Source organism: Acipenser ruthenus, chromosome 21 (assembly GCF_902713425.1).
Source record: "Acipenser ruthenus chromosome 21, fAciRut3.2 maternal haplotype, whole genome shotgun sequence".
Classification (NCBI taxonomy): Eukaryota; Metazoa; Chordata; class Actinopteri; order Acipenseriformes; family Acipenseridae; genus Acipenser; species Acipenser ruthenus.
Genome location: NC_081209.1, coordinates 29,376,127 through 29,403,927, shown reverse-complemented (window position 1 = coordinate 29,403,927; position 27,801 = coordinate 29,376,127). Strand labels below are relative to the sequence as shown.

The window sequence follows — 27,801 nt, the reverse complement described above, 5'->3', positions numbered from 1 at the left end:
TGTATTCCCTGAATAGAATGAAAAAAAAAAAAATCAGACTGATATTTCGCCCCTGCTTGCTTTTTTTTGTGTTTTGTTTTGTTTAAATGTTCCTTTGTTTTATGCATGGCTCTTTTTACCACATGGTAGTGACAGATTGTTTGAGCTGGAAGGGAAAGCCATTCAAAGCTAATTACGCAGCCATTCCAGGCAGTATTTGCAAGCAGGCGGCTGAGAAGCAGAGGCATTTGTCAGCGCAAGACCCCGCGTGACTTTGATTGACAGTCGCGGCTCGTGACTGACAGGCACGACCCATCCCAGCCAATAGCGAGCGAGAAGCGCCGCTATTGGACAGAAAAGGGTAGCCGATCAAAGAGCCCCACGTGAGTTAGAGTAGCGTAAGCGACACGTGATCTGCCTCAGCAGTTTGGGAGCCGACATGTTGTGCCTAAAAAAACGAGAAAAACACACACGAGATAAACATTTCACTTTTGAAATGTATAAACCTAGTGCAAAAGAGTTCAAGTCAATACTAAAGAATACTGTTTGCTGGTCAGGAACAAGGGGTTCTTGTTAATAAAACAAACAAAGATAATAATAATAATAAAGGTTTCAGGCTCATTGACCAGTTATAAACCACACACTGCATATAAAGGATTTAACGATGAGCTAATGGTAAACTATCGTAATGTCTTAGCTGTACCGGGAACTATAGCCGCATCTGTTTTGACCTTTTTAACAAGAGTACTAGGTATGAGTGTGAGCTGCACTCGAGCTGTTTATAAATAAATTATTTTGCAATTACAAAGAGCTGACCTTTCTGTTTCTGTATTTTGCAATAAGCACACAAGTGCTGTTTAGAGTGAGGAGCAACGACTTGCATTTGAATCTCAACACTGTGTTCCATTTAGATCCAAAATGGCGATGGTGACGTTTTTCCGACCCACCAATCAAATTACCGCCCTGGTGTGCCCCCACGTGGGGGCTGAGCTCTGTGATTGGCTGCTCGAGTAAAACCCCTTTTGTTAATTTGAGTTGGTATCGAGCGTCGCTCTCGCGGCAGTTCAGACCTCGTGTCACTATGCTGCCTGTGTGTGGTATAGCAGACCTGTATGTGCATTTCAGAGACGGGGAAAGGCGATCGCAAGCGGTTCCCGAATAACATCAAACTTTAAAACGGCTTTATCCTGTTCAGATCTCAGAGTTCGCGTTGCAAGGCATTAATCGCGGCGGTTCTCGCAGAAGCAGACCGGTTTCAGGTGTTCCCGAGTGTGCACGGGTTCAGTCCAAAGCGATGGTTGAATCCACCGTCCAGACAGATGCAGCTAAAGCCACAATAACTAGCAACGCCAGAGCGGAGATGTTGTGTTTTGTGGTTAATCTCTGGTGAACTCTTGATCTTCATCGTCTTAAAAAATTTGGAAGATTTAGAAGTCTCGAGGAACCTCGCTTAGAATTCTTGGACGACCGATTCGACGCAAAGAGGACGGTGTGCATTTCGGGCGTCCTTTGCTTTTTTTTGTTGTTGTCCGTGTATACTAACTATTGCTGCAAAGAGATCTATCAATTCAGCGCATACATCGGACGGGAGCGAGTAAGGTGGTGTGCTGTAAACGCATATCTTTTTATCTCTGTGAAGTGCATTTATTATTTTATCTCAAAACCAAGATATTTGGAACGAGGCGAAGATTCATTCAGAATTCCAAAACCCGAGCAGAAGAAATTCGATTTAAAATAAAGAATCCGGTTCCGTGATGACAGTGGAGCGCCGTTTCAGATGCTAAAGTGTTGTTTGTACTCTCCATTTGAATCTGATCGACGTTCTGTGGTATTTTGGTTTGTTTTTTGGGGAAGGGGGCAAACAAAACTTGTGGTTCCCGTATCTGAGACTCTTTTGAAAGCCGAAATCCTCCTGGTTCAAGTATTTACTTAAACCCAACCGGGGGACAGCTTTGTTCCAGTCGGTGTCTTTGGGAGTGGTTCGCGAACAATTAAACCAGTCAGCTTGGATTATTACGCCGTTTCCTTGGACTTAAATTTTAAAAAGGGATACATTTCTGAAGATGTACCCTCAGGGTCGACACCCGGTAAGTATGATGCACGTACCTTTTACATCTAAAATAACGCATTATATAAAGTGTCGTACTTTTATTACAATTAACAATCATGTCCACCAGTGTGGCATTAGCCTAACCATTTTAGTATTTTTTTTAATGTAACTATAAACAAAGCCGACCGCATTTCTCCTCGAATGATTACAAAACATGTAAATTGTAAGTGATCACCAACGGTGTTTGAAATAATATTATTATTATTATTATTATTATTATTATTATTAAGTGACGTGGTTTATTTTTCAGTTAAACGCCAGTTTAATATACTCAGTATAGGTTGGAAGTACAGATAGCGCACAGATTCCCCAAATGCCCAGTGTGCATGTTTTGAAATCAAACGGTACAGTTTGGATTGCTGGCAGTTTCGCACAGCACCGATGTGATCTGTAGGTGTTGCTGTTATGCTAGTTTGTGGTTGCCGCTGTGCGCTCCATCGCACATCATAAAAAGAAAAAAAAGGGAGGGGAGGTTACTCGGAACCCCCCCTGAAATAGTCTTTAAACCGCCCGAAATGCGGCTCATTACAAAAGAAGAAAGATAGCTAACCTACTGCATGAACGCGTCTTAATGTTGTGAACCGCCAGCTCAGCTATACAAATTCTATATGGTTAAATGATTGGGTTTTTATTTAATTCATTGATTTTATTTTTTTAGGCACCCCATCAGCCTGGTCAGCCAGGTTTTAAATTCACTGTTGCGGAATCGTGCGACAGGATTAAAGACGAGTTTCAATTTCTGCAAGCCCAGTATCACAGGTAAAAATAAATAAATAAACAGACTGAAGAGAGAAAACAAATCGCAAACCAGTGAGTGATTGTGTGCATTGTATTATTATTGCACAGTGCTTGACACATTAACAGTAAGGTATACAGAAGCATGTAGTTTAAAGGGAGGGGGCGGGGGCGGGGTTGTCATTTGAGTTATTGATTACCATGGTCCATTAGTTATTGGTTGCTCCAGTGAATTCTAGATCTACTAACTTAATTCTATTGCCACCAGCTTCCTAATTTGCACTGGGCTGTAAAAGCAAAGCGCTTGAAAGTTTCGTGTTTCGTTGCAGTTCTGTTTGGCCCAGAATGGCTGGAACTTATTTATGGGGATGCATTATTTAATGCTATTTAATCCATTTTAGGGTTGATAATCTTTGGAGTTATGTGGTTGATCGCCAGATGCTCTAAATTCTGTTTCCTGACATGAATGTGCAATGCACATTGTCTCTAATAACCAAGCAGTGCCGATGTGTGTACATTGCTAAACTATGCCTGTCAATGCTTATTGTTGGTTATCACTGTGATGCACCCGTGTTGGACACTGGCACACACTGGGTTAAGCCCTGAAAGTGCGGCCAGTGTGTACATGAAGGATGAAAAGGGACACCCTGTTTCTTTGTTCTAGTCTGAAGGTGGAGTATGATAAGCTGGCTAATGAGAAGACGGAGATGCAGAGGCACTATGTTATGGTAAGAGTCTTTTCTGCTGTACATTCTCCTGCATCAAGCCTTGCTTGTTATACATGCACTTCAAGAGTGTAGATTAGAGGATTTACTGGTTTGTCTTTTCATTTTTCTAGTGTAATCACAGCCTTGCTGTCTAGTGTGCGTTTAAGAGGAATTACAGTACATGCTGTAGCCTACAGAGTTCAGTGCATGGGTAACATTTTGTTCTGCAATTACCAGTGAGAAGCTACATGCTAATGAACAGTCAATAGATATGCAATAGGAGTGCATGTGTGTGTCTACCATTGCAATATTTATATTCATGTTCCATAGGTATGTTTAGACTTCTTGGTAACTTCCTCTTCCAACATATATTTTAAGCTATCTTTGTAAATGGTTAAATTGGGGATTAATACTGTGGGTTACATTTCACTATTGCATATCTATTGATTTCTTATATAACACTTCAATAATGGCTAATTACATAGCAATTAAATACAATGCTTATTCATTCCATGCAAAAAAAAAGTCACCAGTGCATGCTATGGTAAATCTATAACGTGCAATACTGCTCTTCTGCCGAATGTATAGTAAATCCATACTTGTAAACTCGTGTTGTGTTTTCCTGTAACTTCCACTTTCATATGGAACCTTGTTATGTGTAAACTGAAGAAGGAGGTTAAATAAACAGCCTCCTGGCTTGGAGCAGACGGAAAACCGCACGCTGTAAAAGTGTCCGATTACAGGCTATGTGCAGTAGAACACGAACCTGCTGATTTACAGAGGCGCTGTGTGTTAAATGTCAGCTATTTCTTACCTGAAGAACTGTCACTCATAGTATTAGGGGTGACAATGTGTGGGGCAGGACCAGAATTAGAACTCTGAGAGATTCAAAAGGTTAACTGCTTTTAAGATTGTGACCCTTTTAAAGCTCGTCTTGAATCACTTAAATTCATTCTGTGAACTCTTTTGACTTGGGTGGGGTGGGGGGGACTTTATAAATCCTTGTTATTTATAACGTCCCTGTCTTGGACTGTATATGTGTCTCTAAAACATTAGCCACATGTTGCAATAGGGTTGCTGAAGGTATTGCGTGTTCGTGTGACTTCCTAACTTCTCATTTTTTTTGTTTAGCTCTGGCTTTACGCAATCAACAACTGCTGAGTTCATTTTAATCAGTGCATTTATCACCTCTTCTCTTTCAGTACTATGAAATGTCTTACGGACTGAATATTGAAATGCACAAACAGGTACGTACTGCAACAGTAACCCACATGTGTTTAACTGAAAGTGGGTTTGGCGTAGGTTTTATTTTTAACTATTTTTATCTGCTTTTAAGCCAAGAAAACAAAAAATGTCATTCTGCCTAAAATATAATGTTGGATTCTTTTAGGGATGTGAATAACTTTGCAAAGTTCAGGAACTGTCCTGTAAAGATTAGCATCTAGATTCAGTTTTTTAGGCTACAAGATTATTTACAATAACAAAAATAATTTAAGTGCGACACTAGTTGACATTATTTAATATATTGACTATAAAACAGATATAGATCAACAACAAACAAAAAAGGTATGGAAAGAATGAAGTCTTGTCCTGGAATGTGGTGTCCTGTCATAAGATTAAAGGTAACAAGCCTGTGGGGAAGGCATGCCACCCTAAAAACTCCCAAGACATGTACTCGCAATTATCATGATTAGCAGATTTATTTATGCTGCTTCAGTTCATGGGTGCAGCCCTGTAGCAGAACAGTAGTAATAATAGTAATAATTGGTGTGATACTGGGGAGGCAGTCTGACTTGTAGTGTGTGTTTTTTGTTTTGGTTTAAGAAGGAAATGAACACCTAGCTAGATTAAAGAAAGGGATCAGCAGGCTTGGAATGAAACCTGCCTGTACACGCTGTGTTAAAATAACCAGTGACTGATTGCTAAGACCACACCTGAGTGAGGGAAGGCTGAGGTCAGGATATTTCTCGTGTAATTTGCACAGTTTGTGTCCTCTGCCTCATTTATTCAAAAAAAAAAAAGTTTTTGTTTTTGGCTGTGGTGTTTGAACTTCTTTATCTATGCAATTAGCGCACTGCTCATATTTACTAGAAACAAGAGAAACATTTTCATAAAAAATACAACAAGCTCATTATGGGTTTTTAATGTGATCAAGCCAAACCCATTCTAGGTATTTCCGGATTAATAGTCAGTCTGACGGTGCTAAATTGTGACTGCCTGATTCATCTGCGGTGGAGTGTGACATTCTGCCAGATGTGTCTCTCCTAGGCCGCTAAATGTGATGCGCTTGGATCCATGTGCTGCTGATACTGCACAACCCCAAACCACTAATAGATAGAAGCAACATATATGTATTTATGTGCATGCTGTGGAAGGAGGCGTGCTCCAGAATAGTAATCAAGCTTATCAGCTGACCCGTTTTAGCGGTTGACTGTTTTATCATTAACGCAATTGAGTGCACTAAAACACTTGAATTATTCATGCACGAGTCCAGCCGTCCAGACCTGAGCGTTTGTGATTACATCTGCTTGGGATAAACAGTGACTCATGGCTCATCTCCCAGACTGGAGGAAAGGGGTTCATGCAGGCTTGGGGCGGATTATCCAGCACAGACCAGCGTGATCTTTTCCAGTTAGGTCTATGGAGAGAGGGGGGTAAAGATATTGTGAGGGAGAAAGCATTTTCAGCTCTTCCAGTTTTTTTTGATTATTTTTGTGTCCTGTACAATTGCGTGATGTGATTTTAAAGTCTGGAGTGGCTCCAGCTGCTAGGCAGTGGTTCCAGTGGGAAGCGGAACCCAGACTGTGAATTGGATGCTGGGGTTTTACAGCTTTTTTGAATATTTGTTTTGACAGGTTTATTACTGTTGTGTTTTGTCAGTCAGCACTTTCAATTGTCGCTGCTCGTTGCACCCCAGCTTGGACTCCCGCTGTACAGCACTATAGCAATGACGTGGTGCGTGCTGCTGATAAATAGTCTATTAATTCAGATATTACAGGAAATGATGTGGCTTAATGTACATGGAATAGTGTTCGTTTGAGGTTAATAACCACTTCAAACAGTGTTCACTCATACCTGCAGTTATGTAGCATACACGAGTAGCAGGGTGTTTAGCTGTAGCAAGGCTTGTTCAGATGCATTATTTACACAGCGTTGCAGGAGGGAGTGCCCCGGTTATAATGCTTGCAAGGATTTACTGACGGCTCTTTGTGGAACAGGAGAAACATGCTACTTTGCAGAGAATGAGGGAGCAGTGATCACGCCCTCCTAGGTGGTTTGGTTCTTATCCCAGGAATCTTTTGATTTCCGGTACCGCCAGCTCTAGACGTCCCTGTTTTAAAATCAGATATGTAGTGTTTGATTTATCGCATGTTGTTGTGTTTGCCTGCTTCCGGACAGACGTCTGTGCCAAAATAGAGAGTGAATTACAGACCTTAGAAGGCAAACTGAAGAGGATGCATTTCGGTGTTTTTATTGTGTTGTGCTTGAATGCTGCTGCTTGCTGCCCACTGACTGCTAACTGGCAGCCAGAAGCCCCCCTCTCCCCCACTCTCCCAGCTGACCCTAGCACTATTAACTGCATGGTGATTAGCGTTGTTTGTGCCCCTGGAGCCAAGCGGCTCACAGCTACAATTACCAGTTGTTTTCCTGCAAATTTAATACTCATCAGTGTCTCTCTCCACTTTGCTAATGCCGATAGCAACGGGCAAATAGCTTTCAACATGCCATTGACAGGCTGGTTTAAGAGCGCTCTTGAAGCGGTGCTAGACAGCTCAAAGTACCTGTAATTGTGTACCAGAGCGCAAACCACGCAGCTCAAGGGCCATGTTTTCATTTGCTTAAAGTGACAATATCCTATTTCTATCCTCGGCCAACGTACCTGGGTGAGTTCGCACTCCCCCAGAGTGCAGGGCTTCAGGAGTGTATCTGTGTTTTTTGATCTGTAGGTTGCCATAGGAACTCCAGAGGAATAAATGCATTTGAAAGGCCAGAAAGCCTGCTGCTAAATGTTTAAACACTTGTGTTTTTTCTTCTTTCTACCAATAGCGGTTCTCATGTTTTTTGAATAGGCTACAGACAAAACTCAAGTTGAAGACTGTGTACTATACCACAGCCCTTTCATTTGGGGGAAAACAAAGCCTTCTCAATCGATTCTGCTTTAAAGCCGTAGTGTTGGAACTTGGTGGTCAGTGGAGTGTATCTGCCGCATTCTAGGTCTTTTCCCCACCAAGCTAGACTAAACAGGATGTGCTTTATGAGGGCGGTTTATTTCGGCTTGACTGTAGGATGGCTAGGGTGCCAACTGCTACTGGTAATCAGACCTCCTGCCCTGCTGAATGCAAGCCAGCAGTCTTAATTGCCTTGTTACCATACCAGTGTCGGTGTAGAGTTGATTTCAGTTGGCGGTCGGTATTGAATTGCAGACATTCTGTATATACAGTGTTTCCTTTTATTTTTATTTTTTCTATTCAGTGTTGAGTATCAGACCGGCCTTTGTCTGTCCTGGCAGAAGCTTCTATTGCATGACCTTGAAGTGCTACAAGTAAGATTGCACAGTGACCTAGTGGTGTTGGAGGTTTCTTTAGGAGTATGAATGGCTCCTCACCAAGGCTGGCAGCTTGGTTGTTGTAGTTTATTAGTAAGTCTGCTCCTGGTTTACGGTATTTGTTTCCTTTCCCTGCTGCTGCAGCTGCTTAACCCTTCGCTCTCCCCGGCTGACTTGAGAGGGTTTGAGTTTGAGCTCTCCTCCCTGTGAAGCTGCCTGCCTGCTTCACCGGCTCGCTGGGGTTTTGTTAGCATACTGTTTGTTATTGGACCTCTTGGTTCCAGAGGGTTCAAGTCTGTAAGGCTTGCCTTCTCTCCACAGTAATCACCCCATCTAACTGCTCCCAGAAAGAGGCTTCGACACACCTGGGCTGAGAATATTACATTGAATTGGGCGGTGGGTTATACCCTTTTCAAATTCTGAACCGTGCAGTTAAATGTATGCGTATCCTTTTAAGCTGTTAGTGTCTCTCTCTCTCTCTTTCTCTCTCTCTCTCTCTCTTTCTCTCTCTGCTATTGCAGGAATATTTTGTATAAATATTGTGTTTTTTTTTTTGTTTTTTTTTACAAATCGGAACATTTATGTGGCTTGATTTATTTATTTATCTATTTGTTTTATTATTTATAGTTCAACACCACTGTATTTGGTCTTTGACAGGGATCTTCTGAGGAATTCTTTTTGTCTGTGTACAGTACTTGTGGGGTGTGCGGTTGTGATAATGGGTCTGTTTGAAACAGGAAGATTTGTAGCCGTATTAGTCCAGCAGCCGCCCTCTTCCCCCCCCCCCCCCCCCCCCCCCCCCTCTTATCCACCATTAATTTGTGGAGCGGATCTGATCGACAGCCTGAAAATTCAATTTAATGACCTGCCTCTGTGCACGTAATATGATTTTACAGCCTGTTACGGTCAAGCAAAGGCACATTCTACATAATGATTGCAGCGAGATAGGGCTGTTGGTGTTGCTATGGCAACCTGAAAGGTGGGGTGTGTTGGCTGGGATTACGGAGCGGTGTTTTGGTGAGGGAGATGATGGCTCTCATGGCCCTTGATGAATGGGCAATGTTACAGAGAGGGTGTGATTCATTATGAAGTCACCCCTGTTTTTTCATTAGACAGTGATTCTTTCACAGGCTGATGCAGCCTGGCTTAGACTAACATAACTTCAGACTCTGCCATCAGAATTCTTTCTTTTGTAGTTCTGTCCTGTTTGGAGGAAGGTGTACTAAGCGTACTTGAAGTAAGTGGTATTTACTGCATAGATAACAAGGGGCAGGGGAACGCCATACACATTTTAATATTGCAGACCTATACAGAGGTCTAAGAAAAAGTGCAGACAGCTGTAATATAGAAAAGAACTTCAACACACCAATAAACTAGTCCTGGATTATGCCCATATAGTTATATGTTACTAATGCAGTGTGCAAAAGCTTATCTTTCTGTGTGTTTACTTAACAAGTTACTTACTGAATAACTATATGAATTGCAGAAAGCATACTTGTTTGTTCAAGTGTACCAGCATGAGGGCTGTCGCTGTGCTATTGTTTGAACCCCCCCCCCATCCTATTGTCCATTGTAACAAGCTGCTTCAGCATTCCGTGTTCCTGAATCGCCAGGAGCATGCTCAGTGGGCACTGTGTGAGCGATTGCCCTGGTGTCGGAGGTCACTCCGCCACAAAGGATAGTTTGAGCAATGTGACGTCTTCCCTTGGAGGGTCAACCATAGCCCTAAAGCAAGGGGCCGATCTAGCTCCCTACACAAAGGGTTCAGTAGAGGTTGAAATGTTCAATAGAGCTCTGGTTCTGTGTTCTTGAATCAATATGCCCGTGCAGAAGCTCACTCTTTGGGCTGCTTCACTGTGCTTCAAACTACAGGCCACGGAAGGCAGAATTTAACTGGAAATCAAAGTTGTTTTTTTTTTTTTTTTTTTTGTATATACAGGTTTTAGTGTTCAAGGTGTGTTTTGTCTTTCCTCGCTTCCTCTCAAGGCTTGCTGGTGTATTCTTTCAACCATCCAAACGTACAGTACTTGCCAGAGTTCCAGAGTGTTGAGTCTTTTAATAAAACATGTGTGCGGTTATTGCTACAAAGCTCCAAGGCATTTATTTGTTACGATAATAAATGATGCAAACGCTTCCTGAAATTACTTTTTTTCTGCAGAGTTGAGCATATCTAATAATGGAGCCAGCAGACCTGCTATCACTGCGGTGTCTTTGTATGTTGGCGTGTGTGTGAGTTAAATATCTTAGTGTGGGTTTCTGTCACTATAAACTGGCTTCCAGTTTCTGATCCTGTTCCCCTTCTACTAGGGATGGGAATTTTGAATAGTTTCCTATTCGAATACACGGGGGCCAACATTTGTGTGTATTCGAATACCTGAAATAAAAAATAAAAGGCAAATACGCATGTGTACTACTGCAGACAGCATAAAAAGTGTAAGCCGCTAAAGTTTAACTTCACTCTTTGGATGAGCCGGCTGGGTTCACAAAGTGTACGAACAATGTCCAAGCCCAGATTTCTTTGTTCAAGTTACTTGGTTTATTCAATAACCTGTAAATAATTCAAAACAAAGAAGACACCTGGTTGTACTTTCAATGGTCAGTGCAAATGTTAACATTACTCCATCCATTCACAGAAAGTCAACAGTAGATGTTTTACATTGAACTGCAGTCCAGAGTTAAAAAAAAAAAAAAAAAAAAAAAAAAAAAAACTACTTCCATGCTGTCATTGCGGTGTTCTGCTTGGCATTTAGTATGTCTTTATATTCAATATAAAACACAATTTAGCATTCTAATTTCTTTTTAGCACTTGCTATATCCATTTCTTTACAAATTTAAAGTTAGCTGGTGCCATGCTCCCTGAAGCTGTTTCACGACTGCCTAGCAACAGCGGCTGTGTGCCGTCATTACAGGGGAACTCAAGCAGATCTGTTCACATTAGCTGAAAACATGGCAACAATTTCAAACAGAATACGTTTACTGTAAAATTTGGCTGTTGCAAGCATTGCATGATTAATTAGGGTCCTTGTGTTTAATATGCCATTTTTTTTGTCTATGTAAAGCATGATCCTTTTCATTGACTTGCTAACTTGGCACTCATTTTTCCTATGTCTTTTTTTTCCCCCATCTCTTAGACTGAGATTGCAAAAAGACTCAATGCAATTTTGGCTCAAATCATGCCTTTTCTGTCACAAGAGGTAAGGATTGATTCATTTCTTTAATCCGTTCTGAAAGATTGAATTGTAATGTGTCAAATTAGAGCGGTGTGTAAAATTAAATGTATTTACTCTGAATGCATTGTATTATCTAGTCATAGTATAGTGATATTACACACCAGTATACTTTATTACTGTATGTGAGAATTGTTGTAAAGTAGAAATACAAATTCAAAAGGGCATTGAAACAGTAAACCACTGATGAACTACTGCAGCAGAAAACGCTTACTATTTAGCAGACGTCTTTATCCAAGGCGACTTGGAGACTATGCTTCCCCACAATCAGCCTAGCGAGTCTCTCTAATCTGCAGTGTTGCTGGAATAGTTAGTGAGCAGAGTATTAAAAGCATTCTGAACAGGCTATGTAACTGTGCTTGTCCTTGTCGAGTCTGCATTAATCCTCTTCTCTCTCTGTCTCAGCACCAACAGCAGGTTGCGCAGGCTGTTGAGCGTGCCAAGCAGGTGACCATGACAGAGCTGAATGCCATCATCGGGGTACGTGGACTTCCCAATCTGCCTCTCACCGTGTGTATACCCCTCTTATTCCTATCATTTTACCACAGCCAGGGGCAAATCTGCTCACTGCAAGGCTCAAGGGACGAGTGCTACCAATCCTGTTTCTCATTTAAGCAGCGTGGGGATGCAAAACAAAGCATGGCTACTGCTGCTGTTTTTGTGTTAGTGCACTGCCTGTCTGCATTCAGCCCTACAGAGTAGTGGACTACAGCCCGAGGGGGACATGCTAAAGAACAGCCTCTTCGTCCTCCTGAAGGTGGAAGACACTTAGCCCTGTAGCCGTCATTGAAAACCATTGCAGATCAAACCCATTGCCTCTGTTTGTTTCTGTCCATTTGGTACAATGTAGTATGTCCTTCCTTTGACGTCTTCTGTGTGCAGATTTGACTCTTGTGAAATGTTTGTTCATTTATTATAATTTTTGCTATGATGTGTTTTATTTTTATACAGTCATGCATTAATTGTGTTTTTTTTTTTTTTTTTTTTTTTTTGCTGTATTTAGTTATTCATTGCATATCGTCTTCACTTGGCGCTGATTTCCTAATGAATTCAAGCCTCTATAATTCTTCTGTAATCTACCATGGCTGTCGCTTGTTTCATTTTAGCAGGAGGAACCTTGAGGTGTTTGTGTTTTTAAGGCTTCTCAGATCAGGAGCTTGTACTGATCATGCATACAGGATTTGTATCACTTTAATTGGGTAAGAGCACTGAGTCTCTTAGTTCATCCGTTACTGCTGACCTATTTAGCTCTGAGAATAAAGACGGGACGAAACCGCTCGCAGTGCCTCTTGGACCACCAAAAGTACATTCCGCAAAATAAAAAGGATTACTTTCATTGCACCACATTTCAAATGTGCTCCGACCTAGTAGTCTTGCTTGGAACACTCTTGCTCATGTAATTTTTTTGCCTGATAAAATCCATTCTGTTCTGAGAGAAAAGAAAACTCTTCAAAGCTGTGAGAATAAAGAAGTCCTGCTTTGATTAGCTTCTTTTAAGCAGTTGTTGGGGAAGCTTTAGTCGGGTCAATGCAGCTGCAGGCAGATATTGGAATTCAATTAAGGCAAATGAGCGAGGACTGTGACCCTGACCCCCCTCCCCATTTTCAGGGTAATTGCTTCCTCAAATCTGGCTGAATGCAACTGTCGTCGGGGCCCATCATTAAACAGACAGCCATTCACCGGTCTCGCCTGACCAGGCCTCCTCACAAGGAAGGAATTATGGTCAATCAAGGAGCACCTCAACTGTGGGCTCCGCGCCTGGCTGCACATTCCCCAAAGGAGGCCTGGGCAGTCAGCCGTTTTCGTTTTGTGTGGCTTTGCTTTGTGTTGGAGAGAGATGGCAAGAGATCACTCCCTCCCCGCCCCCAGGGGCAGAAAAGGGGGAACTGATAATAAGAAACTAATCGAGTTTGCCTGCCTGCCTGCCTGCTCCGGTCAGAGGTGCTTCTCTGTAAAAAAAAAAAAAAGCAGCATCTGATAAATGATCCGCATGAGTGGGGACGTGGGCGTGGTGTTGGAGGAGCCTCCTTTTCATTTTGGTTTATTGTAGACCCCCTTTTAATCCGAGGGGGATTAGCGTAATTGTTAGGGTCTAAGCAGTTTGATTTCTTCATAAGATTTTTTTATTTTATTTGGACTGACGGATGGATGTCGTATTGCTTTATTCCTATAATTAAATTGGAGACCACCAGTGGGTGGAATTCACTTCTTGGCTTCTATGAGTGGGTTTGTCCTTAAGCTGCAGCATTCTTCAATGCCACTTCTTTCCCTCCACAAGAGGAAGTGTAACACATACTTGAAACTGTCTAAGGAGTCATAACTAACCCAGAACTTCGTGTTTCCTGACCTTGTGGTAGAGGGTTTATTGAGGACATGTATAATACATTTTCTACCGCGCCTGACTCTCCCCTAAAACCAATCCCAAGTATTGTTTTTATTACCACTTCAACCACAGTGTGCAGCAGTTGTCTTGCTCGGGGACTAAGCTATGGGCTTTAAGCAGTAGCAGTGCCAGTGTGTAACTTGCTTTTCATTGCTTTGTTTGAGCCATTCTGGTTTCCTGTTAGCCTTAATTGGAAGTTGTCTAAACACTGTTTACAATGAAGTCCAAACTAAAATGTCTCTCACTGCTGTGATGGGAGATTATACCCTGGGTGCATTGCCCCTAACTTGCCTAATGGAGCAGGTAATACCAGACATTAATAAAAAAAAAAAAAATGACTTCTTCTGTCTCCCAAATCTATACCTAAGTGTTCTAGAGAGCTGAAATGTTTCTGCTGCAGTGTAGTTTGTTATAAAATAAAGTACATAAAATAAATGAATTCCTCAGTCACATTTTAACATATTGTAAACTTGTTTCTGGAACTTCAGTTCATTTTCTGTTTTGATAAACATGCCAAGCATGAGTCGAATGCCAAAGAACAGACCCGATTTCAAACTGCATAGGAAAATAAAAATAACTGGCTCTGTGCTATGCTTTTGCTAATATGGTCTGGAACATTGTTATTGCAATAAGGGCCTGCCCTGTAGCTCGCTCTAGCTGTCATAGCAAGCCCACAGGCTGGGTGTCCTACAACTCATTTGTCTCCCTTAGTGCATGAACTACTGTAAGTGGTGCGTTCAGTAATGTGATGAATGCTTCAATCAATTAACAGCTTTAGAATGCATTGGGCACTATTTAGTGGTATCTTTTTCTATTTAGTGGTATTTTTTTCTATTTAGTGGTATTTTCTTAATCATTTTTTATTCTGTTGTTAATCGACCACTCAGCCTGTCATCTATTTTTGCCTGCATCAGATCGTTGACTCTAAAATATTAAACTGTTTCTGAAAGCCAAGGCTAAATAATTTATTTAATGAAAAGCATCTTGGTTGGTTGAATTCAGATTGAGTATTGTGAGTTTGCTGTGATTAATTATTTATCTGATTTTTATATATTCCCAGTAGTGGAGCGCAGACTTTTTTTTTTTGTCATAATGAAAGTATTTGTTTCCCTTTTACACTAAACTGAGACTCCTTGGCATTAAATATTAAAGTGAACATGGATTTGGGAAATTGTTCTGTGAACGTGTATTTAAATGTTTCAGTGTCTCGCTCCTGTGGTAGGAAAGGAAGTTTGAGTGTTTCACTTCCATCAGTTAACGGCACTCCGTTGCATACACTAATGCGCAGCCAAGCGTAGGGCACCTGCAGATTTGAATGCGACACCCATTTCTGATTCCTGTACTCCTTTATGTAACTTTAATATCCTGTAGAAATTGGAAATTTAGACAGGGAGGCAAATCTGCCAAAGTTTTTTTGGGATGCTGTATTGATGTCAATGTCTATTTTATATCTAAAACACAAATGCATGTCGAACTTGAAACATTTGTATTGTGTGCACTTTATTTTTCTTCCAGCTGTTCTATTCTTCCAGATCTGTGCTTCACTTGGGCATGTAGTCGTATGGAGGGTTTGTTTTAACCTCCTAGCTACCGCAGCAAGCTCTCTACACACCCCTTAAGCTTCGTGCCCAATGGACCGTACCTGTTCAGAAGCACGAGAAAAGCAAAACTCACAGGAACACAACTATTGTGACATCATGAAACTAAAAAGTTTCAGAAGTTCCTCTCTGAACTTTGCCTTTGCACACGTTTCCTAATAGTGACCCCCGAGTTTTGGTCGGATTAGTTGCCGTGTGGCATGTTCATTGTGGGGTTTTTATTTTTTATTTTAGTGCTTTGAGTGGCTATTAATGGTGCATTGAAAAATAAATTAACCTTGACATGTTCTGTTAACCTATTGGATTTAATATTTTTATTTATTTATTTTTGTGAAAACTTCAAACAAATTCTCAATGCAACAATTCATTTAGATTGTGTTTCTAGTTTACATTTTTCCCCCTTTTTTTAATAAATGTACAAGGACACAAGCATCATTAGGAACAAGGAGAAGAGAATAACTGATGTATGTGTGTGTTTTTAATTAGAATTAGCTAAATTTCAATTCCTGCTTCATAATTAAGCCTCTTGATATTTTAACGTTGGTTTTGCATATTCCGTTCCTCATTAAATGGCGTTCTTTATACTGAATCAAGGCCTGCCACTCGTGAAATGACCCCCTCCTCGACAGCTGACACCATGACAACGTTAGGATTCCGGGGTCGGGGGGCGGGGGGGGGGGGTCGTGGTTAAGTGACTATTTATTAAATGAGTGAAGCATGCCTAGATTACAAGAACATGGCATTCTGTATATATTCAAATATATTTAATTCAAATAAAAAGTTATTCAGTGTCCACTCCACCTGGACAGAAATAAAAGCACCTCCCACAATGCCATGTAAATAATTGAACATGCTTGCGGATAGTAATAAATAGCGAATGTCCTTTTTGGTCGCGCCATCAAGTAATATTTAACCTTGCTGTAAACCGCACTCATTTCCACACAGAGTGCCTTTTAAATCCCATCTGTTTTTTTTTTAAGTCAGATGGGAGTTAAATGTAAAATATTGATGTCAATATAGACAGTTTTATCATCTGCCAGTTTGTTAAAGCTGCTGGTTGAGTGGCCACTTGTTTGGCTCATAACAGCTGCTGCTGCTTGTTTTTATTGGGTGCTTACAAAAATAAACATTTACAGTTTCTTTCATTTATTATATTCAGACATTTTTGCTGTCCAGTAGAAGTGTCACATTGTGTTTAATTAATTCCACACAATTACAGCTTCAGTAGGCTTAAATTCTCATTGCATTGGATCGTTTTGATTGGTGGTTGTTTTTTTTTATTTTTATATATAAAGCATTTTGTGTTTCTTCTTTTATTAACCGCTCTGCTTTTTGTCCTGTTGCTCGCCCCCCAACCCACTTGTCGTCTGTTTTGTTCACAGCAGCAGCAGCTCCAGGCACAGCACCTCTCGCACGCGGCTCACGGGCCCCCCATCCAGATGCCCCCCCACCCCTCGGGGCTCCAGCCACCTGGCATCCCCTCAGTCCCGGGTTCGGGCGCCGGCCTGCTCGCCCTGGGAGCTCTCGGCAGCCAGGCCCACCTGCCGGTCAAGGACGAGAAGAACCACCACGAGCTGGACCACAGAGGTGAGGAGCTGACGATGCATTGCATTATGGGAGGGCAGGGGGCGGGGCGTGGTGGGCGCAGGGCACACTCTACACTCAGTAGCTTGGCCAAAGCGGTTTAGACTTTTGCTTGCTTATGCTTGTGAAACTGCCCACCTGGTTTATTTAGAATGTATGGGATGTTGATGGTTATCTAAGAGGATGTGTAAATCTATTAAATGTATATTTTCAGTATTGTTTTCTTGGCAGAGTAAGTTGTGTAAGGTTAGATTAGTTTCAAGTAGTAGTCAGCACACACCTTCAAGATATAGTTGAATATTGTATCCCCGTCAGTCCCTGCGTGCATAATTGTACCACATTAAGTTTCCTGTCTATTTTATAATGCAGCATGTCTTTTTTTTATTAAGTTTTGGCAGGGCAACTTCTCAAACTCCATAGAGTTCACAAACTTTTTCAGTTCATTTTTTTTATAGAAAGTCGTGACGGACGGGGATGTAGAAAAGCAGGTGAAAGATGTGTTAGCTGTGTAAATCGTTCTGCATGCGAGACATGGATATTCATTTTCCTTTTCTCTTTTTTTCTTTCCTGGTCAATCATCCTTTCACCTGCCACTCGCGATTCCATTGGTAAAAGAGAGAGAATCTAGTACGGTAAGTAACCAGAAATAGCTTCTTTTTTTAAACTGGGAGTGTGTGCAGATGTATTCGCTTGTGTGTTTTGTATAAAAAGCTTCCTAGTTAAGTTCAGCAGCAAGTACACAGTTGGATTTTCCTACCCTGAACACAAATAACATGCATGAAAACCCTTTTATGCTAAAAATCCATTTAAAAATATGGGTGAATCAAGAGGATTTAAGTATAAGCTTGTGTATTCTAATCCAGGTAGAAAATTGCATTTAAGATCACTGGCTGGAGATCAGCAGTTCTCTTATTTCATCACAATTAAAATGGACTTTGACTCCCGTTTCTCTCCGGCTCTCCCCCCTCACCTCTGTTCCTGGTAAATATTTATGAATACAAATGAGGAGTTGTTTTGCTCTGTTCATTTTCTGGCCTTGTGAGCAGTTTATTAGACGGGCTTAAATCTTCATGATGGATTGCACTGGGTCTTTAAGATTGTGTTTCAGTTGAGCGAGCCTCATGAATGAGTGCAGTCAAGGCTGAAGGAATAAAAATCCTTCAGTGATTAGCAGCAGAGCTCTTCTGTTCCCGATCGCACTGCCCTGTTACCCCAGGTCACTGGCGGTGACTTTGGTTATGAGTCGAGTTAAGCAGGACTTTCCCAAGGTCAGATAGTTAACCAGTCACACAATCAGCCGGGCACTAACCAGCCGGCTTGATTGAGGCGTAGGCAGCTTGTCCTGTTTGATACTTCTGAACAATAGCGGCATTGAGACTGTATTTGGGATCGGAGCTAAGATGTCAGGCGGACTCGTTTTTAGTCTGTTCCCTGTCTCTGAATAAATAAGTGCCTGGAGACTACTTCAAAAGTGCTTGAACTTGCCTTGCGTGGGTCCTTCTATTGTTTTTGAACGAAAGGGAGCTCAAGTTCTGTTCTCCACATTGAACATTGAAAAAATAAATTTGGCTGGACGCAAAGAGTTTAGGCTTGATTTCCTGTCGTCTGTTGCCTACAAAAGGGCCCCCGACAGTGGGGTGGGGGGAGGGGGGAAAAGCCTACACAAGCGTCTCTTTTATGAGCCGAATGCAGATTAGGAGCCGGTGCCATCCCAGCTGAAGCTGCGCATTGCTATCCTCCTGGTGAGGCGAGCCATGCAAATATTTCCACTTCAGGCTGATTTTGGGGTTGCCAAGAGACGAGATTGCAGTGGTCATTTTATTCATTAATGTATTTATTTATTTTTCTTCCTTCATGCCTACCAAATGCAATAAATAAATATTAGCGTGTTGGCTGCACGCTGCTGAAATATATCGATGCCTCTAAATGCCTGCCACAGCAGCTGCAGCTTTTTCCTATTAATTTTTTGGCTTGACTGACTGAAGAAAGGCTGTGGTGTTATCCTGCGCTTCTTGCTTTATTTGAGGGAGTGGGTTTGGATATTTGCATACTGACTGCCCTCAGTAATACAGAGATTTCACTTTTTATTTATGTGAAATGCGTTTTGTAACTCCTTAACACTTACCATCATAAACGGTGCTCTAGAAACAGCAGACACTCATGTGAAAATGTTACACCACTTAGTGCTTTAATTAGGCATCTTAAACAACTTCTAAAAAGCGTCATGCATTGTACCATTACTGTGTTCCTTTTCTGTTGCTATTTTAAATGAATTGTATGTGTGGCCTATTAAAGTCATCAATTAAAGTAGACAATCGCTAATTTGACTATTTTTACAATTTTTCAAGACGTTCAGTTCCAGTGGTTTTGATTTCATATGCAAAACAGAAGCAATGGGGTGTTCTAGTACATCTGTATACTACTCTGTGTGTATAATATAGGTAGATAGATAGATATCGCTCCCTAAAATCTGTTTATTAATAATACTAAACATGAATAGCAGGTTTCCCAGATCCCAATTAGCACAGGTTTGTTAAGACCTACAGGAGCGCTCTGTGTTAGTCAGTCTGTAGTATCAGTCCAATTACACTTCAGGTCACTTCTGGCACAGAGCTAGAGAACCATCCCACAGCAGCTCCACAGGATTCCAGTCAAGCCTTGTTGCCTTCTGAAGACCACCCTGGGTTCTGTATCAGGCCGGCAATCAGTCTGCCCCATTCCTCATCTGCGATGGCCCCAAATGCAGCCTGCCCAGTGCCTAAACTCAGCTGGGTTAGAGATAGCTGGCTGTTACCGGATCGGTCCCTCGAAGGGTTTTTTTAATGTGTGGCCCTCATTTTAGGGGTGCAGGCAGCGAAACGTAATTAAAACACAGCAATCCAGGCCCTGCATGCTAACAGTTTTGCGTTAACGTTTGTGGTAGCTTTTTTTTTTGCAGCCTGACCCTAATTGAACTTGCTAAACGAATACTATACACACTTTTTTTTTTTCCATAATATTTTGTTGATTTTTAAAAGTCTGTCAACCCATGTGTTTTTTTGTTTTGTTTTTAATGAACATTTATTTGTATGGGGTGTAACATGTTTTAAATCCCTTGTTCAAGAAGTGAAGTTCCCGTTTTTTATTTATTATTATTATTATTATTATTATTATTATTATTATTATTATTATTATTATTATTATTATTTATTATTTTTTAAAGTATTTGTTTTATTATTTACTGTGTGTGTTACACATTAGCGGGTCAGCACTGTTGCTGTGTGCAAGGTGAATTTCTAGCAGGAGATGTCGGATATCGTCTGGGCTCTGGGCTCCAGAATTCCAGTGATGGCTGTTCTCATGAACTTGGCGTCGCTGTGGATTTTTCTTCTTTTTATTAATCTTCTGATTTTATTTCAGAATAATTCGGTGTCCCCGTCGGACAGCCTGCGCGCTGCGAGTGAGAAACACCGCGGCTCCTCAGACTACAGCATCGACTCCAAGAAGAGGAAAGTGGAGGAGAAGGACAGCATGAGCAGATATGTGAGTCGCAGGAATACGCCTTTCAGGAACGGAAAAAACAAATCGGAACCTTGTAATGAGTGTCCTTTAATGCAATGGCGTCTAAACTCTATCATAGTTGCATTTTAATGTGTGTTTTTCTTTGCAACATACACACATTCTGACTGTTTTAGGATTAATCCACCTCATAGGGCGATTTTGCTAGCTCTGTTGTCCAGTCGTATGCACACAGCCTGTACTGAGTTCACCTTCCGCTGCTTTCATTGCAGGACAGTGATGGTGATAAGAGTGATGACTTGGTGGTTGATGTCTCCAATGAGGTGAGCGTGGAAAGATTCATTGGTGAGTGGGGGAGTGTTGGCATTTGGCAGGACTAAAATGTGAAGTACAAACCTCTCGTCTGTGATGTATCCTGTCCAGGATCCAGCCACGCCCCGCGTCAGCCCTGCCCACTCGCCGCCGGAGAACGGTCTGGACAAATCACGGGCGATGAACAAGAAGGAAGGTCCCAACAGCCCCGCCTCCGTCGCTTCCTCCAGCAGCACGCCCTCCTCCAAAACCAAAGACCTGGTCCATGTAGGTCTTTGTTTTGACTGCCTGTATTTTGCTTGGAAATCGGTTACCAAAAGCATCTGCGGGTGTTGTATTGAGCAGAGAACTCGTGTCAGCTACGCAGTCAAATACATACTGTCATGTTGAACCTCTGCAGTCATGAGTAATATTTCATGTCTCTTCTTTAACCTACTAGAATGACAAGTCTTCAACCCCCGGTTTGAAGTCCAACACACCGACTCCGCGAAACGACGCCCCTACCCCGGGCACTAGCTCCACCCCGGGACTGCGGCCGCTGCCAGGGAAGATGCCTGGCATGGAGTCACTAGGTACACCCTCTCAAAAACAAAACAAACAAAAAAAAAAAAGTTACGTGCGTCTTAAAAGTGGAAATTCTTGTGTCACTGTTTCCAAACCCTATATCAATAGTTGACACCCAAGCAAGAATCAGTTAGTATTATATAGACTCCGTGCCTGGTCGACCTTCATTCTAAAGGCGTTCCTAGAGGCTGGTACGCAGTTTGCTCACTCGTTTTCTCCTGTCTTGTTCTTGCAGCTCCAGCGCTGCGGACCCCCCTCTCCATCGCTGGTTCCTATGCCAGTCCCTTCGCCATGATGGGCCACCATGAGATGAACGGCTCCCTGACGAGCCCGGGGGTCTACGCTGGGCTCCACAACATCTCCCCACAGATGAGCGCCGCCGCTGCCGCTGCAGCAGCGTACGGCCGCCCCATGGTGAGTTTAATCATCTTAACAGTAACCTCGGCTTCAGCTTACCTCAGTCAAGATGTACAATTATGGTTATTTTTGACCTTGTTACAGGTACCTCATTCTCAATTGGATACTGCTGGTAAATATGATCTAACAACTCATTTCTTCTTTGCCAGGGTGGCTTTGACCCACACACTCACATGAGACCCGGACTCCCTGCCAGCCTCTCTTCCATCTCTGGAGGAAAACCGTGAGTTGGTTTTATGAATTACTCAGTTTTACAGTCATCTGTGAACTGCCCATGCATTGAAGGTTATATTGCAAGAGTTGAAGGTTGTCCCTGCTTGTTTATTCTTCATTTAAGCTAACGCGGCCCTGCGTCTTTCGTGGCTGGTAAAAACGGTTCAATATTGTTCTTCAGCACTCGCTACAAACCTGTCTTGTTTATTTCTTTTCTCCAGAGCGTACTCCTTCCATGTGAGCGCGGACGGGCAGATGCAGCCGGTGCCCTTCCCCCCGGATGCTCTCATTGGCCCCGGGATCCCGCGCCACGCCCGGCAGATCAACACGCTGAGCCACGGCGAGGTGGTGTGCGCCGTCACCATCAGCAACCCAACGCGCCACGTCTACACCGGCGGCAAGGGCTGTGTGAAGATCTGGGACATCAGCCAGCCGGGTAGCAAGAGTCCCATCTCACAGCTTGACTGCCTGGTGAGTGAGTGAGCCAGCGAGCGATCGACACACCCCCGGGATCAGGTGACATCTGGGGGCTGACATCTGTTGTACCTTGGGAGTGGAAATCCCTCCCTTTTAAGATCCAACTGGCACCTAGATTTGAGAATAAGTCAAATGTGTGCTGGTGTGTGCCCCTGTTGAAAATCCTTTTTGCCACGAAGCCCTTGTTTATAACACCAGTATATCATGGATGCTCCTTGGTGCATTGCACCTAGTGCAGCAAAACACTAGTTCTTTACACTGTGTGATGCTTACATCGCACTTGCTTCCACTGTTTGTAGTCCATATAGCGTTTGTGTGGTTGCTAATGGTCTATTTCTTCCGATCTTATTCACTTCCCTTGTATTTGGTTTTAAATATGCACTGCACAGCACACTGTACTCTCCATCTAAATGAGAACCATTTTAAGGGTAGATTCTCAATAACAGAACAATTTCTTTACTCCTCTATTGGCACATGATAAATGCCTAAGACTGCAATGTTAATGCTTTCTGATCAAGTGTCCTACGAGTCGTTTTTGGAAATGTATTTGTAACCCTCCTGCAGTCTCTTAAGGAAGAGCAGTTGGATTTTAATTGCATTAGAAACTCCTCTAAGTCCTGATATTGACGGTCGTGATCATTAATCTTTTAAAAGCCCTGTACTATTGATCTCCTTTTAAAGAGGAGAAACTCTCTGCTATTAAGAGGCTGCCGCTCACTGTCTCGTCGGCTCCCCCTCTTTCCTGCAGAACCGTGATAACTACATCCGCTCGTGCAAGCTGCTGCCGGATGGGCGGACGTTGATCGTGGGTGGGGAGGCGAGCACGCTGACTATCTGGGACCTGGCTTCTCCGACCCCGCGCATCAAGGCTGAGCTGACCTCCTCCGCCCCTGCCTGCTACGCTCTGGCCATCAGCCCCGACGCCAAGGTGTGCTTCTCCTGCTGCAGCGACGGCAACATTGCAGTGTGGGACCTGCACAACCAGACCCTGGTCAGGTGAGGCTTCACTGCGACACACCTGCTGGTTTATAAAGCATGCCTTGTTCAGTGTGTTCTTGGAGATGATGCAAGGGCTGTGCCACCCTCCTCCCTTGAATGCATACAGCAGTACACAGAAGCTGGAATTTGTCGCTCCGCTTTACGGTTTTGTATGTGTTTTACTGTAACTCAGACACCACTGCTTCTCCCTCTGCAGGCAGTTCCAGGGACACACTGATGGCGCAAGCTGTATTGATATTTCTCACGACGGCACAAAGCTCTGGACAGGTGGCCTGGACAATACAGTTCGCTCCTGGGACCTGCGGGAGGGTCGACAGCTACAGCAGCATGACTTCACCTCACAGGTAAACTCGCCCTTCTCACTGGGCCTTGTGCAGCCATATCAAACAACACTTGTTTTAAAGTTTAGAACATCTAACCCAAATGATTTCATTTATAAAACATATAAAACAGCAAGCACTTTTGCATGGTGTCATGTTTCCAGTACATTAAATGTAATAAGACATGTTCAGAGTTTAACTCTCCTTTCCTGTATAATACCATTCTGTTAAGTAACAGTGTTGCTTTATTGGAATATGGGTTTATTAAGCCGTGTTAAACGTGCTTCGTTAGAGCCATGGATGTATCTGATCTGCTTGCCTGTCCTCCACTCATCAGATCTTCTCTCTGGGTTACTGCCCGACTGGAGAGTGGCTGGCTGTGGGAATGGAGAGCAGCAACGTGGAGGTCCTGCACCACACCAAGCCAGACAAGTACCAGCTGCACCTGCATGAGAGCTGCGTGCTGTCCCTCAAATTCGCCTACTGTGGTAAGCATCTCTCCATACGGCACTCTGCCTTTCATACTGCGCAAGCAACTGGACTCGGACTATGGGTCATTTCTCTGTTTGTCTGTGATGGTGTACGACTCTTACAAAACATACCTTCTTTGTATTTTAAATGGTACAGCATTAAACGAATACAAAAGCAATCCAGACTGTGTGATAAACCTGCAAGATCTCAAATTTTCGCTTTGAAGTGCGTTTAAATATACAACAATCATTTTAATTGGATTTTTTTTTTTCTTCCTGGGAGTACTCATTTTTTGTATTTTTTGTGTTTTTAAAGGTAAATGGTTTGTCAGCACTGGCAAAGACAACCTTCTCAATGCATGGCGGACTCCTTATGGGGCCAGCATATTCCAGGTAAGAAACGTTCATTGTGTTCACAAAATGACATCAACCTTGTTGTGGACTGAAAAGCTGACATTAAATAGAGACATTTAGACCTTACATTTTAATTTTTTTCAAATATATTACTGTTTAAAAAAAAAAAAAAAGTAAATAAATACATTTTTTTTTTAAACCAAAAAATAAAACTGTTTCAAAAATGGAATGTGTGCAGTTTGGCTAGGCTACACAAAACCACGTAATGCATTAAGATGGGAACTTTTTTAATCTTGGAGACTTTATTTATTTATTTCACTCTTTTCTCAGTCTAAGGAATCATCATCCGTCTTAAGTTGCGACATTTCAGCTGATGACAAGTACATCGTAACAGGCTCTGGTGACAAGAAGGCAACAGTTTATGAAGTGATCTACTAAACTGAAGGCAAAGGACCTTGCAAAGACTTGTCCTCCTCTGGCATGAGGGGGAGGGGGGGGGGGATGTCTCCTCCCCTTAACACCAAATGGAATGTTTAGTGGGGCGGACCGTGACATGCAGAGACGTGGCCCCAGGACTTGTTTTTTTGTGGATATCTGTGGATCGTTCTGGTGTCTCTTTCCTGGCTGTGGACTACACAGGGTTGTTCATACTCTCTAAGGGTTTGGTTTGGAGGGGCTGGACAGAGCCCCCTGCACAGCAGCTCGTTTGCCAGTTACTGACCCGAGTTCCTACGTCACTGTACAAATAAATATCGCCTTTCTTGGGATTGTTGAATATTTTTTACTGGAGGAAATGTTCCTTAATGTGACCATGGAGCAGAGCTTCATGTTTGACACTTGACCGTGCTCCTTCGAAGACCTGTGAAAAGTGTAAATAATGGAGTAATAAAACAGAAACATGTTTATATATTTACGTGTCATGGTACACTAGTGGTGTTTTTTTTTGTCTGCTGTACTTTGGTACGGATGGTGAAGGCTGTTTTCGTTTGTTCTGCTAAGGCTGAAGTTCTGAAACTTGCTCTTATTTGTTTTGTACTGGAGCTAAAGAAAGCAGTAAAGTTGTGCTTGTTTCACACACAACATGGATCCCCTTTGACACTGAATAGTCTCAGCTGAGCACCTCCCAACCTCCCTGCTTTTGTGATGCAGCTTTGAAGGAATGGATACTGAATTTGGCTCAGGGAGCTAATATGTTAAAAAAAGTTGTTTTTTTGTATTGCCATGAACCGTTGTTTAATAACCTAAGCTTGTTATATGTTTACTAACACACTGTTTTCCTTTTATTGAAGATATTGTAAACAACAAAACTAACAAACTCCAGTCACGCTTTGTTCTGCTGGGTTCAGTTTGAAGCTTCTGTCTACCTTTTTTATTATTATTATTTTTTTTTTTAAAACCTGTTTTTTGTTTTCTGCCAGAATTGCCTCAATTTCAAGTTTTACACTGTGCTGTTAATGAATTAAAAATCCTGAAGCAGGAGTCTGTGGAGTGATTGTGCAGAAGGGCATCTCTCTTTTAGCAGTCAGGGTTAAAGCTGGGAGCGCTTGCACTGAACTCCGGACAGCTTGCTGTGACAAACCTCTTGTAAGGCTCGGGAGACCCATCTGATTCTGATATCCGTGCTGGAGTTTAGCTGCAGAGGTGTTGACTAGAAGTTCCGTTGACAACCAGCAATGCCCTACTCGCCTCGGCTTGAGTGGAACAGCTAAACCTAGCTGTGCAGTCAAAAGGGAGTGCCAAGGCTTATGGGCACTCCATAAATGTGTAGAGCCCCTCTACAAAACCCAACAAATCCTTCATTTCCTCCACCAGGATGATTTTTTTTTTTTTTTTTTTTTTTGTGCTTAAGGTGTTGGTTTGAATGACGGTTAGTGATTTTTAAAATATAAATAAGACAAAAGTTGACACTTTTTTTTTTTTAAGTTTTAAAATTAAATTTTTAGACTTTTTTGTTTAAATAAATTCGGGGGGGGGGGGGGGTGTGAAGGGTTATAATGAGTCTTACTGTCTCAAACTTACACCAAAGTATGTAGCAAACTTTGTGATCACTGAAGGTTATGTACAGTTGTTAATAATTCAATAAACTGTTTTTGTAAAAATACAACAAAAAAAAGCTTGGTTTTGAATTAATAATTGAACATCATGTCTGATTCTCTTTGCATTAAAGCTGGGTTGTGTTCTTTTCTGGGTAAGATTTTAAGAACAATGACAATTAGCCTGTGTGTGTGTGTGTGTGTGTGTGTGTATTGTGCCTGCATCCCCTTTCTCCATTTTTTTTCTTGTATTACGCTAAAATGTAAAGCCCATTTTGAGTGTTTTAATAGTAGTCTAATTTTGTAGTAATTGTAACAGCTGAATTTTTATTCATGGAATATCTTTGGAAGTCTTTCTGTTGTGGTGAGGACATGTGTAGCTTCCTCCAGGTGGTGGCTGCTGATGTATTGAAGGGAGTAGTGCACACTTGGGGCCATTAAAGGATGGGAAATCTCAGAAAAATAAAACAACCCTCGCTTGGTTCAGGATCTGTGTCTGAGGAGCAGCCTGTGCTGTCATGAATTTCAAAACATTACCATGGTCAGGGTGTAACAAAAGCCTTTCCATTTGGAAGCCAGTGCAATGATAGCAGTAAATGCATATCGACTCCTCCAAACAAGTTAGCACTGTACCATAAATCAGTGATTTATGTTATCATTCTAACAGTACTATGTTCTGTATACTTAAGTCAATAACAACCCATTGAATGATGCTCTAGATAAGAATGCAACAGTGCGACTAGTTTAGTTTGTTTATTTGTTCTAAGACCGTACTGCTTATCCAGGCTTGAGATACTGGTTTTCCTGTTGGGGACTGCTAGTAGATAAACATTTGCCAGACTAAAATAAACTGCCAATATGCGCCAAATACTGATACGTTTACCACAGCAGAGTGTGTGGTGGGAGGGGGTGGGAGAAACAGGTTTCAAGGACCTGTATAAACTGAAGTGGAGAAAAAAACTATTGCAGGCAGGGAGGAGGGGGAGAAACACCTTTATTTCCTTCTGACGGAGATGGGAAGAAATCAAAATGTATTGAGAGAGGTATATCATGTGGACAAACTGAGCTAGAAATCAAAAGCTATAATGTAGCAGATAAAAAAAAGAGAGGATTTGCAGATTGAAGCGCTGCAACATCAATAATAAATGGTAACGACCTCTTTGAGAAAACCACAGGCGATATCCGAGTCGCTGCCACAGCAGTGTTATTGATGCTGTTATGAAAGTGAGGCAAGGAGGAAGAAATCTCCATTCAGGACTGAGTCACGTCTCTACA

The 27,801-nt window shown here is 42.1% G+C and overlaps 1 protein-coding gene across 7 annotated transcripts; it reads left to right on the top strand.

The window, feature by feature from the left end:
* The first annotated feature begins 1,008 nt into the window (after positions 1-1,008).
* LOC117428159 (transducin-like enhancer protein 3) lies at positions 1,009-26,626 on the top strand. Of its 7 annotated transcripts, none has more exons than XM_034046875.3 (20): positions 1,009-2,066; positions 2,748-2,848; positions 3,489-3,552; positions 4,734-4,778; positions 11,209-11,271; positions 11,710-11,784; positions 16,671-16,872; positions 17,485-17,501; positions 20,269-20,391; positions 20,640-20,690; positions 20,791-20,946; positions 21,119-21,251; positions 21,479-21,657; positions 21,810-21,883; positions 22,095-22,344; positions 23,099-23,346; positions 23,546-23,693; positions 24,007-24,157; positions 24,456-24,532; positions 24,824-26,626. In XM_034046875.3, the coding sequence occupies exons 1-20, from the start codon at positions 2,043-2,045 to the stop codon at positions 24,929-24,931; spliced, it is 2,289 nt and encodes a 762-aa protein (XP_033902766.1). In that variant the 5' UTR covers positions 1,009-2,042; the 3' UTR covers positions 24,932-26,626. The 7 variants fall into 7 exon arrangements, with proteins under 7 accessions (XP_033902766.1, XP_058851482.1, XP_033902765.1 ...); XM_058995499.1 differs by having other exon boundaries at positions 16,671-16,874; positions 17,442-17,501; XM_034046874.3 differs by having other exon boundaries at positions 16,668-16,872.
* The last annotated feature ends 1,175 nt before the right edge of the window (positions 26,627-27,801 follow it).

Excerpts from the sequence above, each read along its gene's own strand:
- LOC117428159 (XM_058995496.1), top strand. The coding sequence starts at position 2,043 with ATGTACCCTCAGGGTCGACACCCG. Across the intron at positions 2,067-2,747 it reads ACCCTCAGGGTCGACACCCG|GCACCCCATCAGCCTGGTCA; the intron begins GTAAGTATGATG and ends TTATTTTTTTAG. Across the intron at positions 24,158-24,455 it reads CCTCAAATTCGCCTACTGTG|GTAAATGGTTTGTCAGCACT; the intron begins GTAAGCATCTCT and ends GTGTTTTTAAAG.